Consider the following 18,210-nt stretch of genomic DNA (forward strand, 5'->3'; position numbering starts at 1 on the left):
ATGTTAAACCCTATTTTATTTTAGGGAGAAATGTTTACTCTTTCAAAGAACAGATAATTGTGGGAGAGAATGAGAGTTTTTATTTTTAATTTAAATAGGGTTCACTTTTTCTGGCCGTTACTGCAGATAAATTATCTACAGTAAGTCAATACGACGTCGTTCTGAGGTAGAAATCATGATAATTTTATAATTTTAATTTATTTCAGGGTTATAATAGTCTTTATATTTATAATTTTTTAAGATTTCAATACCAAAACGACGTTGTTTTGAAAATAAATGCAGATAACTTATCTGCAGAAACATTTTTCCCTTAAATAAAATAATAATTTTAACTAAAATAACTATCTTTTAAAAGAATAAATATTTTTTTCCTTTATTTTATAAACTTTTTAATTTATGAGACAAAATATTTATAATAATTAATATCTTTATCTACCTATACTTTTAATACATGGAATTAGTCCTTTTGGTAATAATTCATATTTTCTAAAATTTCCGTTCATTAATTTAAATACTAATCACCAAACAGTTTCAGACTTACCTGCATATAAAGAAATAGAAGCTTATTTTTGTCATGTAACTTCCACTTCTTTCCTCTCATTCACTCTTAATGTTTCAAGGTCTAAGACTCATATGTTAAGTATAACTCATAATCATAATAGAATTGCATGAATAAAATTTAAAAAATGCAAAAAAGGGCACTCACGTCACTATCAATTTGCTAGTAACAATAATAAGAAATAAAATATTTACGTTTACAGTAGAACTTTTGTTGTTGTTATATTCACATAAAGTTAGTGGATCATATGAAATTCACTGTTTTTGGTGAAATTAATTTTTTTTGTAATATAATGATTTTAGTAACGAAAAAATATTTATGCTTTTGTTGCATAAATTTTCTTTACTACACTCACATAAAAGTGAGTGAAACTCATTATAAAGAGGGAGAGAAAATTTTTTTATGGTATCCACTCACTATTATTTGAGTGTGGAAGAAAAAAAATTCTACAGCAAAAATAAAAATATTAAACCCATTTAGTAATTTTTTTTGAGTAACAAACCCATTTAGTAATTATAATAAGACACTCATTGTGGCAGAAAAAAATTTCTGCAACAAAAGCAGAAATATTAAACCATATATATATATATATATATATGAGAAAAATTATTCTAATGTCACATGAGGTAAGTTTTCTTTCTACACCTCCTTCGATAACCGTGCAATATTTTTCTTTATTTTTTATTTTTTAGGGAGTGGGTCACACCACTATGTGTCTATAACATAAGATTTCTTCTCTCCTATAACATGAGATATATATATTCAAACTAAGCTCTTAATTGACTTAATGCTATATTAATCATACAAAAGTACCAAGTTAAATACTAGAGAAAGTTGCTCAATAAACTGATATAAGTGGTTTGGGAGACACATTGTTTTTTCCTAGTTGGAACCATTTTGATACTTTGCAGATATGATCACTTCCATTGTATAAATATGCGGCAATGAGTCCTTGGTATGATGAATGTTGGCTCCACTTGTAATTTATCAGCAATCTGATAGCCAGTGCCCAAAGCAGAAAATAAATCCACAGATAAACAGCAAAAAATAACATCAGCAATGCTACTCAGGATGCTGAGATTACATCTTTAGCTACAACTGAACAATTTCTATATTTATAATGCCCCATGTCGACCCGGCCGGTTACGTGTTGTGATTTATGAGCGATAACAAGATAAAGGTCTAATAATTACAATGAACAACTTATATTGCATACCCTTGCCACTTCAATTAAAACAGCCAAGTTTGAGACAATTGTACGTTGATATATTATGTCAGTAGTGCCTAAGGCTGTCTTTGACATAATCCTTGCAGAATAGATGAGTTATCAATTAGCGTGTAGTCATCCCTATACAAAGCCAACAACACAGCATTCCCTTCCTACTTTGGATCTTCCATACCCAAATCTTTTCCTTTGTCATTTCCTGCAAGGCAGCCCCAAGGTTGGGTGAGAATACTTCTCAATTGTAAAGAAGAAATTCAATCCAAAAGCTTAAGTTGTTGGGTGAGGCTATATTAGTGATTTTATATTTCTCAAACATGCCCCGTCATACGAGAACCCATTGAGTTTGAAGGATAAATGATGTATCAAGCTCAGCTTACCTGTACTAAGAAACTCCATAATATTTAATTTTTTTTTATTAATAAAATGGAGACGGTGAAGATTGAACTCACGACGACTTAATTATGTCGGGCCTAATACCATATAAATAATCAATTCAACTCAAAAGGTTAAACTGTTGGGTAAAACTATATTAATAGTTTTATATTTTTCAAACATCAATAAATCAAGGAAATCTTGGGGTCATTTCTCCCACAAAATCCGGATTCCCCTTGCACAAATTATTAGTATTTCACAAGCCTTTAAGACATATATAAGATTTCTTACAAGCATATCATAAGAACACATCAAGATGTATTTGTAACACCTCCATGAGCCTTGCTTATTGTAGGATTTCTCAGAGGTGTGAACTTTATCCATTCATACACTTATCCGTAACACCTCCATGAATCATACTCACTGTCGAACATCTCCTAAGAGGTGTGAACTTATCCATTCATCTGGCAAGGGATTTTTCATCATGCTTTCAAGAACATAATACATTTCTCATTCTGTCCACAACTCATTTACATAATTTTTCATCTTAATACTTAGGGACAGCTCACATTCGCATATGCAAATGGCAATTGGCAGTACATTTCCATAAATCAAGCATATTTCTCACATACAAGTGCATAAGGCTCTATTCATGAAGTAAAAAGTCTTATAGGCACATCATGTAATTAAAAACAGCCATGATAGATTATAGAAAAACAGAACCAGAATTTCTTCCACAGGATGCTCACACCTTGAGTTAACATTTATTCACAAGATAGCACAATAGCAATTGAGAGTAATTTTATTCATTAAATTACATAGCATATGGTTAATAACATATAACTCGTTCCACTTAATTATACGTCATTCCATTGCACACTCACAGGCATTCCACATTTGTACAAGTCCAAACAGAAATATATCTACACACAAATTTGTAAAGAACCAAATCAACCCAAAAGCTTACGCTGATGGATGAGACTACATTAATAGTTTTATATATATCTAACACGCCCCCTCATACGAGAGCCCACTGGGTTTGAAGGATGGACAATACACAGGTCCACCTACCTATACTAACAAATTCCATAAAACTTAATTAATTATTAATTAAATGGGGGAAGGAGAGGATCGAACCCGTAACATCGAGGCTCTGATATCATGTAAAGAACCAATTCAACCCAAAAGCTTAAATTGATGGGTGAGGTTACTTGATAGTTTTATATATTTCTATTGTCATCCCATTTCAGTAATAAATATCTTAAAATACAAGGTTTCCTTCATACTTTCTTTACTGTCCACATGTTTAACCTCATGGTATTTTACATTAAGTATTCAAGAACAGCATGCTCAACGTAGAAACAGAGCATATGGGCTGAAACTTGTAATTCTCATTGCATAGTACATATAATAACATCATCATGGCTGTTGTTTTGGTCATAGTCATCGTGCAATTCAGTAGAATGTCATTTCATCACATCTCATATCAATAGCATTATTTAACACCATTTTCAACCAAAGAATTTATATATAGGAGTGAGACAAGGCTGTAACAGCCTTGCCCGAATTAAACAAGGGAAAAGAAGGCAAGAGTTCCATGGTTTACCTTCTCTTCTTGGTTACTTAGGACTGTCCTTTAAGTTCTCCCTCTAGTTACTCCTTTCTCTATTATTTCCCCCCTCTTTTTCTGCCTAATCCTAGAGCATTGTAAAGAACCAATTCAACCCAAAAGCTTAAGCTGTTGAGTAAGGCTATATTAATGGTTTTATATATCACAACACGTCCCCTCACACGAGAACCCACTGGGCTTGAAGGGTAGACAATGCATAGGCCCACCTACCTGTGCGGCTGTGCCAAGAAAGAAATTCCACTTGAAAGAAAGTGGAGGACGGTGAGGATCGAACCCGGTACACCGAGGCTCTGATACCATATAATAAACCAATTCAACCCAAAAGCTTAAGCTGTTGGGTGAGGCTATATTAATGGTTTTATATATCTCTACAAGCATATTTCATAATTCCAAACTCCTGCATGCAAGGAGATATTTTACACCTTCTAACCATCAACAGCCATAAAAGAAAACAAATTGTTGGACAGAATGATTACCCACAGCTCACCTTACAATATAAGGACTATAACACGACCTCCCCTTAGTGAGGAGTTTACTTGTTCATCTTCGGTTCTAGGTGCCCAACCTTCAGCCCTATACTCTACCACAAGCAAGATAGTGAGGAAGAGTTACAATTCTTCTTCCCCCATAGGATCCCGAAATGTGTTGGAAGAAATAGAAGGATAAATTGTGCTCACCTTGCTCACACCCGTCACCCATCCTCGCTTAAAAGATGTTCATTTTTCATAGTTGTCAAACTTAACTTCCTATGGGTGCTTTGGAGAGCAGAAGAAGGGATTTTTCTCTCCTCTCACTGACTTGGGAAATTTGAGGAACCATGGCAGTGGAGATGATGATGCAATACTTTCTCACATGCAAGAAGGATGGTCTGGGCACAAATCATGAAAAACTCCTACTCTCCCACGATGAACTTCACTTTTTGGAAGATAGAGTGGTTATAATTAAAATTGATTCTATGAAACCATGCTCATGTTAAGAATTCTACAACCCCAACATGCATCACAATTGAAAGGTGTAGTCACTTGATATGGACCTTCTCTCAACATAACATAACTCTAACAGACTATTAGTATTTACACTTCAGCTCCTTAATTTTCAGAATTTGCTAAAATTCTGAAAATTTCTAAATTACAAATCTGTTCCAAAAATTTTCTAAATTTCAAATTAGTCATCTCCCCATTTATAGGAACTACACACATTAGGGTTTTATATCCATCATTAAGTTGAAACCTATCTTGAGCACATACAGAACCATGGAACTCAATACAAAATTTACGTATATCAAATCACATCCATCCATCTTAGAACTATCAAAATACATGGAGTTCTCATTCAACATCATTTTGATTCAAGATTGCCAAATACAACCAAAATGACAGTAGAGCACCATATATATCATCTATTTAGTACTTCCAAGGCCAGGAGCATCATCACTATTTTGATTTCCAGAAACAAAAAATCCCCATCACGGGTGAGAATGGAATCTCAATAAGCTAAACCCTCCTAAACCTTCAAGAACTGGTGTAATGGTGAGGTTAGCACTCAAATAATCAATTTACCTGCAGAGGTCAAAATTTTATACATACATACATACATACAGAAATGAAAATGAGGCCTACAAGTCATATTGAAAGCAAGCCATTACAATGGAAGGTATTTATTATTCCCATTTTCCTTTCATGTGCCGCAATTGTCCAAATTAAAAGTGCCTGGCTCAAGCATTCCGATGGGTGTCCCCATCGTATGACGATGGTAATTATCACGTTGTGGCACCGAAGTCACCTCATCACCTTGAGGATCATTCTTCTTTATCTATTAACATCATTCACATAGTACTAGTACTATCATTCCTTTCCAGTAGTTAATTATACAGCCAGCAACCAATGTTGTTATCTCTTACCCCATTTCACTTACAAAAATTCCGACATTAATCACACGAAAACTTCATACTGTTAGTGGCCTTACTTGAGTAAATGCCTCCATTTACTCCAATAAGGTCTGTTACTCAAGTATAGTAGAGTAAAATGCTTGAGAGGAAATTACCAAAACTTCCTAACTACACAAGCTAACCAAGATGCAAGAGGAGTTACCATCATATATTATCACCCTTTCAGCCATATTCATTCCAGAATTGTGCATGCATAATTAATTAAAACAGTTTGACATCTATTATTTTCAACATACATGCATAAATAAAGGTTACTAACAATTGTATTATTCAACATAATTCAGTTTCTATAGCCACACCCACTCACAACCGAGAAACACAGAAAATAAAGGAGCTTTTAACTTACCAAGTTATCTTCCGCTTGTCTATCCAAGTGGTTCAGCGAATTCTTCACTCAAAGTCTCCCTACCAAGCGTACTCACAGCTGCAAAATTCCCCCCCCAAATCATCAGACCACTGGTTCCAAAAGATACACAAATTTTGGTTTCAAGTTTCTACTGATTTCTTACAAAAATTTCCTACTTAATGTATTCTTCCTTTCAGTGACAGAATTGGAAATTTCCAGGTTCAAAGAAGTCTGAAGGTCAAAGAGGAAGACGGGACAACAAGGGTGTTATGGTTTATAATTTCTGCAATTTAACTATGGAAGAAGAAGGATAAAAAGTTTTGGGTGTTTAACTCAAGTTGGATAGGGCTAAGTAACGACTAAAAAAGGAAAAAGGGAAAGAGAAGAAAACAACATCTGAAATGGTGACCTTTTTGGAGATGGTATTCTCGGCTGATTCCCAAGGAAAGAAGGTAGGTGAATGCATGTACTACTATTGGAGGTGAAGAATGTCACCGTATGGAGAAAAATAATAGTTAAGGTACGTTGGAAAGAATATGGGTTAGTGGTGTCCAATTTTGAAGTGGGTTCCTCATAATTTTTTTTTTTTTTATCAAATTTTAATAACCAGCCCATATATATATATATAAAACACAACCATGATTATCATAAGAGGCCCACTAAAGTATTTAGTGTGTTAGTATTGCTCCTACAATTCCCATTATTTTTTTTTGGTAAACTACAATTCCCATTCTTTATTATTTCAATAGCTAAACATTTGGTTCTAAATATATTTCTCTTGGCCCCAAAAGTGTTCCATCCGTCTTGAATTTCTAAAGTGATTAAAAGAAATTTTTTTGGGGGTTATACCTTTGGCAGCAGCTAGCTGTTTCTTTAGGTTGAGCACCTCTATTCCTTTCGAAGCCAACAGGTCTTTCAGCTTCCGTGAAGCTTCTTCATACTTTGTATTCATTAAAACTGAGTCATCAATTGCATCCTTATATCTATTACGGTAAGCATCTAGCTTAGCTTGTAATCCACGGAGTCTCATTCTATGTTTAGCCATCCCTTTGTGATTTGTTGCTTCATCCTGTTCATAAAATTAGAAGGTAAAAACTTTATACTGATGTCAACTATGATGACTCCTATTTCAATGTTCAAGCATGGGACTAGTCTATAGCTTAAGGTGGGTGAATCTTTCTAAACTTAAGGTGGGACTAATCTATATACATCAATTATTCTTTGAGCAAACTAGTGGCTTGGCAATTGGCATACGTAATAAACAAATAGAAAAAAGCCAAATTTGAAACAGATAACCCAATATAGCACTTACCGCATGCATTTTGATTTCCATGCAGGAAATTTTCTGACTCAGCTCCTCAACATGGTCCTTTGCCTTTGATAACTGAAAAAGAAAAAGAAAAAAAAAGGAATATGCCATAACGGGATTACAGAATTTAGAATGTAATTACCAAAAGATAACCTTTTAAGTCTACCTCAGCCTGGTAATGCTTTTGCAGAGATTCCACTTCCATAACTTGTTTCTGTACATCTTCCACCTGAGTCATCAATTTGTCCCTTTCTACCGTCACAATGGAAAGTTTGCTCTCGAGATTCTATAAAGTAACCTGATATGATCAGTAAAACTAATATTGCGTGGATTTTGATAGACAGATCTTTGTTCCAAGGTCCCAAGTTATACATATTCACAATTTTCTAAGGCAAATCTTCTACAGTAAATCATAAGCATAAGAAATTATTAACAATTAATATTCCTTACTTCTCGCGATTGTTTGCTCTCAGCATCAACTGTTTGTAGGTGATTTTCCAGTTGATCTAAATCTAAAACCTTTTCCCTGAAGCCATAAAATAACACGGCATGAATAATGGTTAAATTTATTTGAGACAGCTAAAGCTGGCTGACCATCATAATTTAAAAAACAAAAACAAAAACTGGGAATAGCAGACTGGGGAGGCTATATCCAAGTTCCTAAGCATACGCACTTGATGCGTACGGTTGCGCAGTTTGGGTAGATTTGCTCTCTATTTGACTAATTGCTCATCGGATGCAATATTTGCTCATTATTTTGCTCCCACATTCCCTAGAGCACATCTCAGCCCAACAGGCATCTACAAACCCCCAATAATCTTGGTATGATAATTTAGTTTAATAACAATCGAAATGATCCTTACTACACTATACCTCTACAACGATAAATTTGGTGAAATGATCCTTACTAGTTACTACACTAAACCTCTACAACGATAAATTTGGTACGTTTAAACTTTGATTGATCTTTATGCAATCACATACTTTATGTTCTTGGCTTGTTGCTAGGGATAGTATTGAGAACCTGTCAGACAAACTTAGGCCCTAGTATAGCATGCAAGATCAAATCTAGTATAGTATGCCAGATTTCAAAAATGTTTTGCAAGATACCAAGTTACATATAACAAGAGAAAATCTTGGAAAAATAAGAAAGCAAGAAGAGACAAGAAATAGGGAAATAAATTAATATAATAAGCTAAACAAACCTGGGTTTTTCCTTGAGATGTGCATTTTCCCATGAATGAGTCAATCTTTCCCGGAGAGTCCAACATTCTTCTCTATATGATTCCAATTCATTTCTTACCTTACATTTATAGACAAATTTTATCAATTTAAGTAGATGATGACACAAAAATTTAAAAGAAATTTCATCTATCAAACTTGAAAACACCTCTGACAATAGCCATGTAAGACTCTATCAATCCTTTTCTACTTTACTTCACTTTTTTTCATAATACATAATTACTTAACTGCTTGTATCGTAGTGTAAGTTAACCGATTTAGATGAAGTTTGTGTATGACAACGGGATGATACATGGAATTATTTGCTACAGGGTTATATCATAACAAAATTATATACCAAAGTAAATAATAATGGTAGAGTTATTCTCTGATTTGATATTGCCATTATGTTTACTGCGTCAGAATCTAAAGAGACATCTTCCCAAATTTCATGATTAAAACTTGAGCTTACATGCAATTATTTGTGCATATATTAACAGAAAAACTATAAAGAACATATATGTTCTAATTCTAAACCATAAAAAAAACAAAAAAAGACAAATGCATTCCAGTAAATGCAGGAGTCATTAGAATCTGAACAAATACTGCAGCTTCAAGAACCCCATGTATGAAACAATACCTATAAAACGAGATATTAATCAAGGTCTCCTAAATAGCCGCAGAGCCCTGAATCTTACTTCTGATAATTCTGTTGATAATGCTGTAATTTGCACATTGTTTGACCTTGTCTGTTCGTCTATGGCTAGAAGTGCATCTTTCTCCTTGGCAGACCATATCGCCTTTTCCTCTTCTATTCCCAAAAGGGAATCTGTGAGTTGCTGCAAGAACAAGGAAGAATAATGACACAACTTTAACTTAAAAACAAATCCCCAGAAAAGGGAAGAATCACCATCAAAAGAAAGAAAAGGACAGTTGAAGTTGAACTACCATTGCCAACTCCTCCTTTTCTTCCATCAATACTTTGATAGAGCTTTTTAAGTTTTCTTGGTTGAGATCAGATTCTTCCAACCTTTGTCTCTGGATGGAGAATAATAAGATGCCAGATATGATTTTTGAATGAAAATGCATAGAGGCTATTAGACATTGTCTTCTAACAACTGGGTCGAAAAGAAAAACCTAGGAAGAACTTCACAGAAAAACTTACAAGAGTTGAGATCTCCTCCTTCAAATTATACAGTTCATAGGTTGATGTATTCAGTTTTTCAGTTAAGCCTTCTAGCTCTGAAGTCAAACCTTCGTTAATAGATATCACCTCTTCTTTATCCTTCAATGCAGCCGTTAGTTCTTCTTCCAATGAAGTGATTCTTGTTTCCGATTCAAATGCAAAAACTTCCAGCTTTTTGTGCTCTTCCTGATCAGTGACAATATATATGTAAGGAAAAAAAATTAGTTATCCTACTTAGAAACTTAAAAAAATAAAATATATTAAGACAAATAATTGTGCATCAAAATGATTCTAATCATGATGAAGAAACCTCTTCTAGATCTGAAAACAGTCAAACATGTTCATAACTTTATATACAACGGCATAATGATGAAACTGCAAGGCAAGAGCTCAGGAATGGCATAATCACATCCTATTAACAGATAAATATGCTGAAATGTGGCCTGTTGAATATTACAAACCATCCACTGTATAAGTGATTCACTATACAAGCCTGTATTAGTTAATGAAATGTTATAATCTTTGATACAAATCATATTAAAGGTTTACAGAGAAACATTCTATCTATTATTTTTTATTGGTGCTGTCATTTAGATTAACTGCACATAACTTATTTTACCAACAAGCCTGAATTACGAAATGGTGCTTTTAGACACATGTACGCACATACAAATAACAAAAAGAACAAGTGTGCCGAATTTTGATAAAAGCCAATCAACTCTCACTATAAACAAAAGCACTGATAAAACACATTTTTTTCTTGCTATGATTCGTTGTAAATAAAAGGAGTTAAAGGCTTGCTCAAAGAATAACCACAGTTTCTTCAAGCATATATCAAGTCCCAATGTCAAAACCTGTAATGTTTGTTCCAGAGAAAAAGCAAGACTTTTTGGTCTTTTAGGATCGAACATCTTTGAACTCCTATCAACAATTGAATCACGCCTTCTACCAGCAAGTGAATCGAGTTTATTGATATCACGTTCAAGAAGAGAGTTCTGACTGTGCAACCGTTTAATCTCACGTTCAGCATAGGCTTTCTCACCCTAAGGTATACATAATATGTTAGGGAATAAAATCATGACTTTGACAAGTTAATAGCTTACAATGACACCAAGAAATCTTTGGATATAGCTAAATAAACCTCAAGTTTTGTTTTCTCTTGTATGACAATCTTAAGCTTGGACTCAGTTTCTTTTGACTTGGCTTTTGCCTTCTCAAGATCTTTTCTTAAAGTTTCCCTTTCCTTGGCTACTGAAGATGATGTTAAACATGATATATCTTTCTCAAGAGTCTTAATATATGAAATCAGCTCTGCATTTTCCAATTCCTGTTGTTCAAAGCGTTCCTGTAAGAATAATAAACAGTTAGTGCTCCTTGTTTGCTGTATTGCACATTCAAACAATATAAGAGATAGTACAGATTAACATATCATCAAATTAAGGCCAACCATCAAAGAATTTTGGGAATTCTGAGCTTCTAGTTTTGATTCATGAAGATGCTTTTGAAGATCAGCTAATTGGTTGTCCAAAAGAATCTGCAACACAAAAATTGGACCAATACCTCCCAGATACAACTAGAAATAGATCATAAGAAAGGCAACCTTACCTTCTCATTCTCAAGCTCGGACATTTTTTGTCTTAAGCAAGAATTCAACTTCTGATAATTACTCAAGATTACATTTTGTTCTGCTGAATTCCGAGATATGGAGGTTTTGAAATCCTGCATCAAACCATAAAATATTAACTCAACAATCAAATGAGCATACATATTTAGATACAATTATTAGATAATGTTGTAAATATAGAATTCATAATTGTGTAATTATTCAAAGGTGGTTGAGTCAACTTTAAACAACTACACAAACTCTAAGGTGCCTCAACCACCTTTAAATTTGTGCATAAAAAACTCTTGACTTTTTCTACAGACATTAGTTTATAAATTGTAAACATCTATACATGAATATACAAGCAAAAAATTCAGATTATAATTCAAAGTTTCAACTTGTTACCAGAGCTGCCAATCTGGGAGACTTTGCTTCCACATAACCTTAATCTGCCTTCATTGCAGCTGACCCCAGCCGCTTGCACTGTCTATCCATTTGCTCTAGATCTTTTATTGCTTCTTAGGGGGTGTTTGTTTCAGGTTTTTGTAGAATTTACTCATCCATCTGATTGTGTCTTTTTTGGATTTCTTTGTTTGGTTAAAGTTTTTGAAATTTTTTCCTATGCATTGGTGTTGCCTAGCCATTTACAATTGTGTGTAAAAATGGGGAAAAAACACTGTTGAGAAAGACCCTTTGCATGATGGTATTTCAAGTTCTCTATGCTAATGGAAGAAAGGGGACTATTTACATGCCAAAAATACCCACTGTTATAGCACTATTTAAAAATATTTATTATAGACTTTATCAATATAAGGGGTATTTTGGTAATTGCAACTCATTTTCCCATCAATATTTTAACTCAATCCAAACATAGACTTTATAATATTTACCAAATTTTTCCCAACCAAACAACTTTTTTTACATTTTTCTACCAAACTCACTTTCCAACCATTTCTCTAGTAATTACATTTCCCTAATATTCAAAAAAATTCTCCTCAACCAAACGCTCCCTTAATGATTCTAGTAAATCACGGGTTGTTGACTATGGTGCAGCCAAACATATGACATGGCTCTAATTATTTTTTGTCTAATGAATCCATCTCTAATTCTCATACTATAGTTTCAGGTTTTGACAACATTCAACTCCAACCTCCTTATGCCTTAAAAATATGCTTCATAATCCCAAACGCTCCAATAATCTTATCTCCACTCATAAACTTACCAAAGATTTAAATTGTGTCATGAGTCATGACATGCTTTTCAACTCATTGTATCTTTTAGGATCTCACACTAGGAGGACAATTGGAGTTGCTAAGGAATAAGGTTGGTTGTACTATCTCAACCATTGGAATTTGATGGTACCAGTAACCAGGAACAATGCACTTATATTGAAATATTGTGACAAGCCCTTACAATAACCAACCTTACAAGATAAATGAAACAGTAAAACTGAAAAATTCTCACGGATAAACCTACTAGACACTGTATCTGTAATTGAAATACACTAAACAATTAAAGAAGAAATGCAGAAGAACCAATGCACCAACTGCGACCTCTCTTAATGAGGAAAAGCACCCAACTCCTCATCAAGCTCCCCTACCTCACCAATTTGCTTACTGGCTCGCTGATTCCTTCACTCCCTCAGCCTTCTTTTTTATAACTGACTCACTTTCCTTCTTTCCACCCACTACCTCCTCTCCATTCAAAGCATTCCATGTGTAACTCCTTATAACAAACTCACTTTCCACATTTTCCTTCTCAACAGCCATCAATACCTGATTCACCATGGACTTATCACTTTGGGCCTTGTTCTATTTCTTCTTTTTTCTACGATCATTTGAAGAAAAGAAGAAGTGTTTTGTCTGAATAACACATTTTCTTGATTCATTGAGAGACCCAATAGGTCCTTTTTATATTGAGTACAGTGAGCTACATCAATAAATAGAAACAGTAAACTAAGACACTCATTTACAATAACAAGAGACACTAATAAATAAGGGAACAGATAGCAAAAAAGCAATAAATGATAAATCACAATCTAGAATATTCTACACTCCCCCTCAAGTTGGGAGATATATATTGATCATTCCCAACTTGCTGATCAAATCCTCAAAGGTCGGCTTAAGTAATCCTTTGGTGAGAATATCTGCCGTCTGTTCCTTGGTAGGTATATATGACAAGCATACACTACCGTCTTCTAATTTTTCTTTGATAAAGTGACGATCAACTTCCACATGTTTTGTTCTGTCATGATGAACAAGATTTTGAGCAATGCTGACAGCAACCTTATTATCACAATATAATCTGATAGGTAGGGAATAAGAGATCTTCAACTCCTCCAGAAGCCTTCTTAACCAAATTCCTTCACAAATACCATGGGCTAGAGCTCGAAATTCCGCTTCAGCACTGCTTCTTTCAACAACAGTTTGTTTCTTACTTCTCCAAGTCACAAGGTTTCCTCAGACATAAGTACAATATCCTGAAGTGATCTTCGGTCCATTGCAGAGCCAGCCCAGTCTGCATCTGTATAAATTTCAATCATCCTTTTGTTCCCCTTTTTAGAGAGAATTCCTCGACCAGGGGTGTTTTTGAGGTACTTGAGAATTCTATAAACAACACTAAGGTGTTTTTCCTTAGGAGAATGCATAAATTAGCTAACCATGCTCACAACAAAAGCAATATCAAGACGAGTGTGAGACAAATAGATTAATTTTTCCACTAGTCTCTGGTACTGCTCCCTATCAACATCTTCCCCGTCCTCAACTCCCATCTTGATATTAGCTTCAATTGGAGTCTCTGCCGACTTGCACCCAAGCATACCTGTTTCTTGCAACAGGTCTAGAATGTATTTTTTCTGAGTTAAAGAAATTCCTTTCTTACTCCGAGCAACTTCCATGCCAAGGAAATATTTGAGAGATCCAACATCTTTTAGTTCAAACTGGTCAGCTAAACATTTTTTTAAAAAGGTTATCTCCTCGCTATCATTTCCAGTGACAATTATGTCATCAACATAGACGATCAGAATAGCAATTCTACCTTTGTCGGTGTTTAAAAAATAAAGTGTGATCAATCTAAGCTTGGGTGAATCCTCTTCCCTTAACAGCTTGAGTAAATTTCCCAAACCATTCTCTGGGAGACTATTTAAGTCCATAGAGAGACTTCTGCAACTTGCACACAAAACCATCCCCTTTTTCAAAACCAGGAGGGGGATCCATGTAAACTTCCTCATGTAGATCACCATTCAAGAAGGCATTCTTAACATCTAACTGTTGCAATGGTCAATCAAGGTTGGCGGCAAGAGATAGCAGAACGCGGATAGTGTTAAGCTTGGCAACAGGAGCAAATGTCTCCTGATAATCTATCCCATGAGTCTGAGTAAATCCTTTAGCAACTAATCTGGCCTTATACTTATTGATGCCATTGTCTGCATTAAATTTCATTGTGAACACCCACTTACAACCAACAATTTTCTTTCCTTTAGGTAATGTCACAAACTCCCATGTTCCATTTTATATAAGTGCATCCATTTCTTCTAATACTGCATTCCTCCATTTTGGGTCATCAAATGCTTCTTGGATATTTTTGGGTATCCTGGTACTATCTAACATAGTGTTGAAAGCACGAAAACCTAGAGACAACTTCTCATATGAGATATAATGAGAAATAGGATGAGCAGTGCAAGATCTAGTACCTTTCCGAAGAGCAATAGGCATATCAATGTTGGTTGTACTACTGCATTCAAGTGGGTTGCTGGAACAAGGACTCGAGTCAGGATCCTGGCAGGCTAGAGTATTTTGATGTGTTTTGCGCTTGCTGTAAAATTTTCCCCATTTACCAGGAGGATCACAAGGAGGATCATTAGACTCAGGTATAGTTGTTCCCCTGTTTTCTTCCCAATAACTCTCCCTGTTTCCAAAAGCCAAGGTAAGACAGCAGCATCATTTGGTTTTCCGAGCTTATCTTCATCCATACCAATACCAATAGACTCCCCCTGAAGAGAGGTCGGGGAAAAAAAAGATTGTGTCTCATAAAAGGTAACATCCATGGAAACAAAAACCTTACGGAGAGAAGGTGAGTAACACTTATAACCTTTTTGATTAGGAGAATATCCTATGAAGACACATCTAATAGGTTTAGGGTCAAGTTTGGACCTGTGATGTGGAGGAATATGCACAAAAACCACACAGCCAAATATTCTGGGAGGAAGAGAAGAAAGAGCACTGAAAGAGGGAAAAGATTTAGTAGGACAGGATAAAGGAGAATGAAAATTTAGTACCCGAGAAGGCATCCGATTAATGAGATAAGAGGCTGTCAAGACGGCTTCCCCCCACAGATATTTTAGGGACATGCATCGTGAATAAGAGAGCTCGAGCAACTTCAATTAGATGTCTATTTTTCCTGTCAGCTACCCCATTTTGTTGAGGGGTGTTAAGACAAGAACTTTGATGAATAATTCCATGTTGGTTTAGGTAATCTCCAAGAACAGAATTAAAATATTCAGTACCATTGTTTGTTCGCAGAATTTTGATAGAGGTCTGGAATTGAGTTTGAATCATAGCATGAAAGTTTTTAAAAGTGGATGCCGCATCAGACTTATCTTTTAAGAGATATACCCAACATACCCTAGAATGATCATCAATGAAAGTAATAAACCAACGAGCACCCGAGACATTTTTTTCACGAGCAAGTCCCCAAATATCACTATGAATCAATGTAAAGGGAGAAGATTCATGATATTTCTTAGGAGAATAAGTGACACGAGAATGCTTTGCAAGATGACAAATATCACCAAGAAAAGAACTTGGCTTTTTATTGATAAATAAGTTCGGGAATAACTTCTGAAGATAACCAAAATTTGGATGTCCTAACCTACGATGCCATAACAAAACATCATTACAGTCATCTGATAAACACAGAAAGTGGTTCTAAAAAATCCTCCTTTCACAAAGATCTTATTTAAAATAGTAGAGCCCTTCTTCCTCTCTAGCAATGCCAATCATCATCCCTGAGTCCTGTTCCTGAAAGATACAAGCATTTGCAGAGAACTTAGCAACACAATGCAACTCAGCGTAAGTTTGCTAATAGAGATAAGGTTACAAGTAAGAGAGGGAACATGAAGGACTGAGTTCAAAATAATATGCTCAGAAAGTTTAATGGATGCCTTTCCCACAATAGTGGAGAAATTCCCATCAGCTGTTCTTATTCGTGACAGGTGATAGTAAGGGGTATAGGAGAAAAATAAGGTTGCATTACCTGTCATGTGATCAGAGGCCCCTGAATCAAGGATCCAACAATTACTACGTTCAACATGGAATGCCATACCTTTTTTAGCAACATGACTAGTTGCCTCAGCAGGTTGAGACATCAATTTCTGAAATTGCTCATACTGGGCCTTAGAGAGGAAAACACCATCAGGGTTTGAAGGGAGATGAGACCCCTCCCCCTTATCTTCGGAAGATACTTGATTAGCACGATTCTTGTTCTGTCCTTTTGGTTTCCAGTTTGGTGGTTTTCCATGAATTTACTAACATTTTTCACGGGTGTGACCACCCTTATTGCAATGAGAACACCAACGGTCAGAACGTTTTGAGTCCCCAGAAGGACGAACAGTATTCTTTGCTACAAGGGCAGACCCATCAGAGGACTTAGAGTCCCTATCACCCAACATTACCTTTCGGCAAAGCTCCTCCCTTCGTACCTCAGAAAAGGCAGTAGCAAAGGAAGGTAATGGGTTTTGCCCCAAAATTCTTCCACGAAAATCATCCAGATCAGAATTAAGGCCAGCAAGAAAATCATAGAGACGCCTTTTCTCTATATAATTTTTGAATCTTGCATTAGCTTCTAAACCTTGAAGGTCTACTTTATCATAAAGATCCAACTCTTGCCACAGTGTTTTTAGAGCAAGGAAGTATTCAATAACAGTCATCCCTCCTTGGCGTAATTCTTTCACCTTGGTGTTGAGATCAAAAGCCTGAGAGGCATTGCCCAGGTCAGAGTAATATTCTTTAACAGCTTCCCATATTTCTTGAGCCGTATCAAGAAATAAATAAGTTTGACTGATATCTGGTTCCATAGAATTAGTCAGTCATGTCATGACCAAAGCATTTTCAGTCACCCAAGCATCATAGCCAGGTTCACGTTCTGCTGGTTTTACCTTTGTTCTGTCAAGATACCCCATCTTCCCTTTAGCCTGGATAAACAACTTAACAGATTGACACCATTGCACATAGTTCCTACCGTTTAAACGATGATTGGTGATCTGCATTGCTGGGTTGTCTCCAGAAGACGAAGAGTTGGGAAGGGGTGGGGTTCCAGACGAAATTCCAAAATTTTCAGCGTCCATGGCTTTCTAACAACAAGTACCCAGAAAAAAAGTTCCTCCAAATATGATTTTGACCCTCAAAACATGAAGAAGGGAGGCAAACGATCAGAACGGGGTATGACTCGCCGAAAAAAAATGACGGCAGGGCGGCGCGTGGAGCACACACGCCGACGAGGCTGAAGGTTGATGGCGGCGCGTGGAGGGGTTTCCGGCGACGAGTCTTCTGGGGGCTGGCTCGGAATTTTGTTCTGATCCTAGTGGTGGCCTTGGTTTCGTGGTTGGAGGTGTCTAGGTAAGGATTAAGCTTGGGCAGTGGCAAAAAAACGAAAAAAGAATAGGAAGAAGACTTTCAAAACAAATCAGAATGGGGAAGAGACTGGAATATAACCAGCTCTTGATACCATGAAGAAAAGAAGTGTTTTGTCTGAATAACACATTTTTTTGATTCATTGAGAGACTCAATGGGTCCTTTTTATATTGAGTACAGTG

The 18,210-nt window shown here is 35.6% G+C and overlaps 1 protein-coding gene across 1 annotated transcript in view; it reads right to left on the minus strand.

Annotated features, from left to right (window-relative positions):
• Positions 1-1,363: 1,363 nt before the first annotated feature.
• Positions 1,364-18,210, minus strand: part of LOC133310853 (kinesin-like protein KIN-7O) — a 29,789-nt gene continuing 12,942 nt past the window's right edge. Inside the window, exons 19-32 of the mRNA XM_061511855.1 lie at positions 11,402-11,515; positions 11,244-11,330; positions 10,938-11,141; positions 10,651-10,839; positions 9,776-9,982; positions 9,559-9,648; positions 9,309-9,449; positions 8,595-8,692; positions 7,840-7,915; positions 7,556-7,675; positions 7,393-7,464; positions 6,930-7,149; positions 6,081-6,158; positions 1,364-1,983 (exon numbers count right to left, since the gene is read on the minus strand). Of these exons, the coding sequence (XP_061367839.1) occupies positions 6,100-6,158; positions 6,930-7,149; positions 7,393-7,464; positions 7,556-7,675; positions 7,840-7,915; positions 8,595-8,692; positions 9,309-9,449; positions 9,559-9,648; positions 9,776-9,982; positions 10,651-10,839; positions 10,938-11,141; positions 11,244-11,330; positions 11,402-11,515 (1,677 nt within the window). The 3' untranslated portion in view covers positions 1,364-1,983; positions 6,081-6,099. The remainder of the gene's footprint in view (positions 1,984-6,080; positions 6,159-6,929; positions 7,150-7,392; positions 7,465-7,555; positions 7,676-7,839; positions 7,916-8,594; positions 8,693-9,308; positions 9,450-9,558; positions 9,649-9,775; positions 9,983-10,650; positions 10,840-10,937; positions 11,142-11,243; positions 11,331-11,401; positions 11,516-18,210) is intronic.

Source organism: Gastrolobium bilobum, unplaced genomic scaffold (genome assembly GCF_033153095.1).
Source record: "Gastrolobium bilobum isolate Gb01-03AN ecotype WA unplaced genomic scaffold, APGP_CSIRO_Gbil_v1 utg1262, whole genome shotgun sequence".
NCBI classification, from domain to species: Eukaryota; Viridiplantae; Streptophyta; class Magnoliopsida; order Fabales; family Fabaceae; genus Gastrolobium; species Gastrolobium bilobum.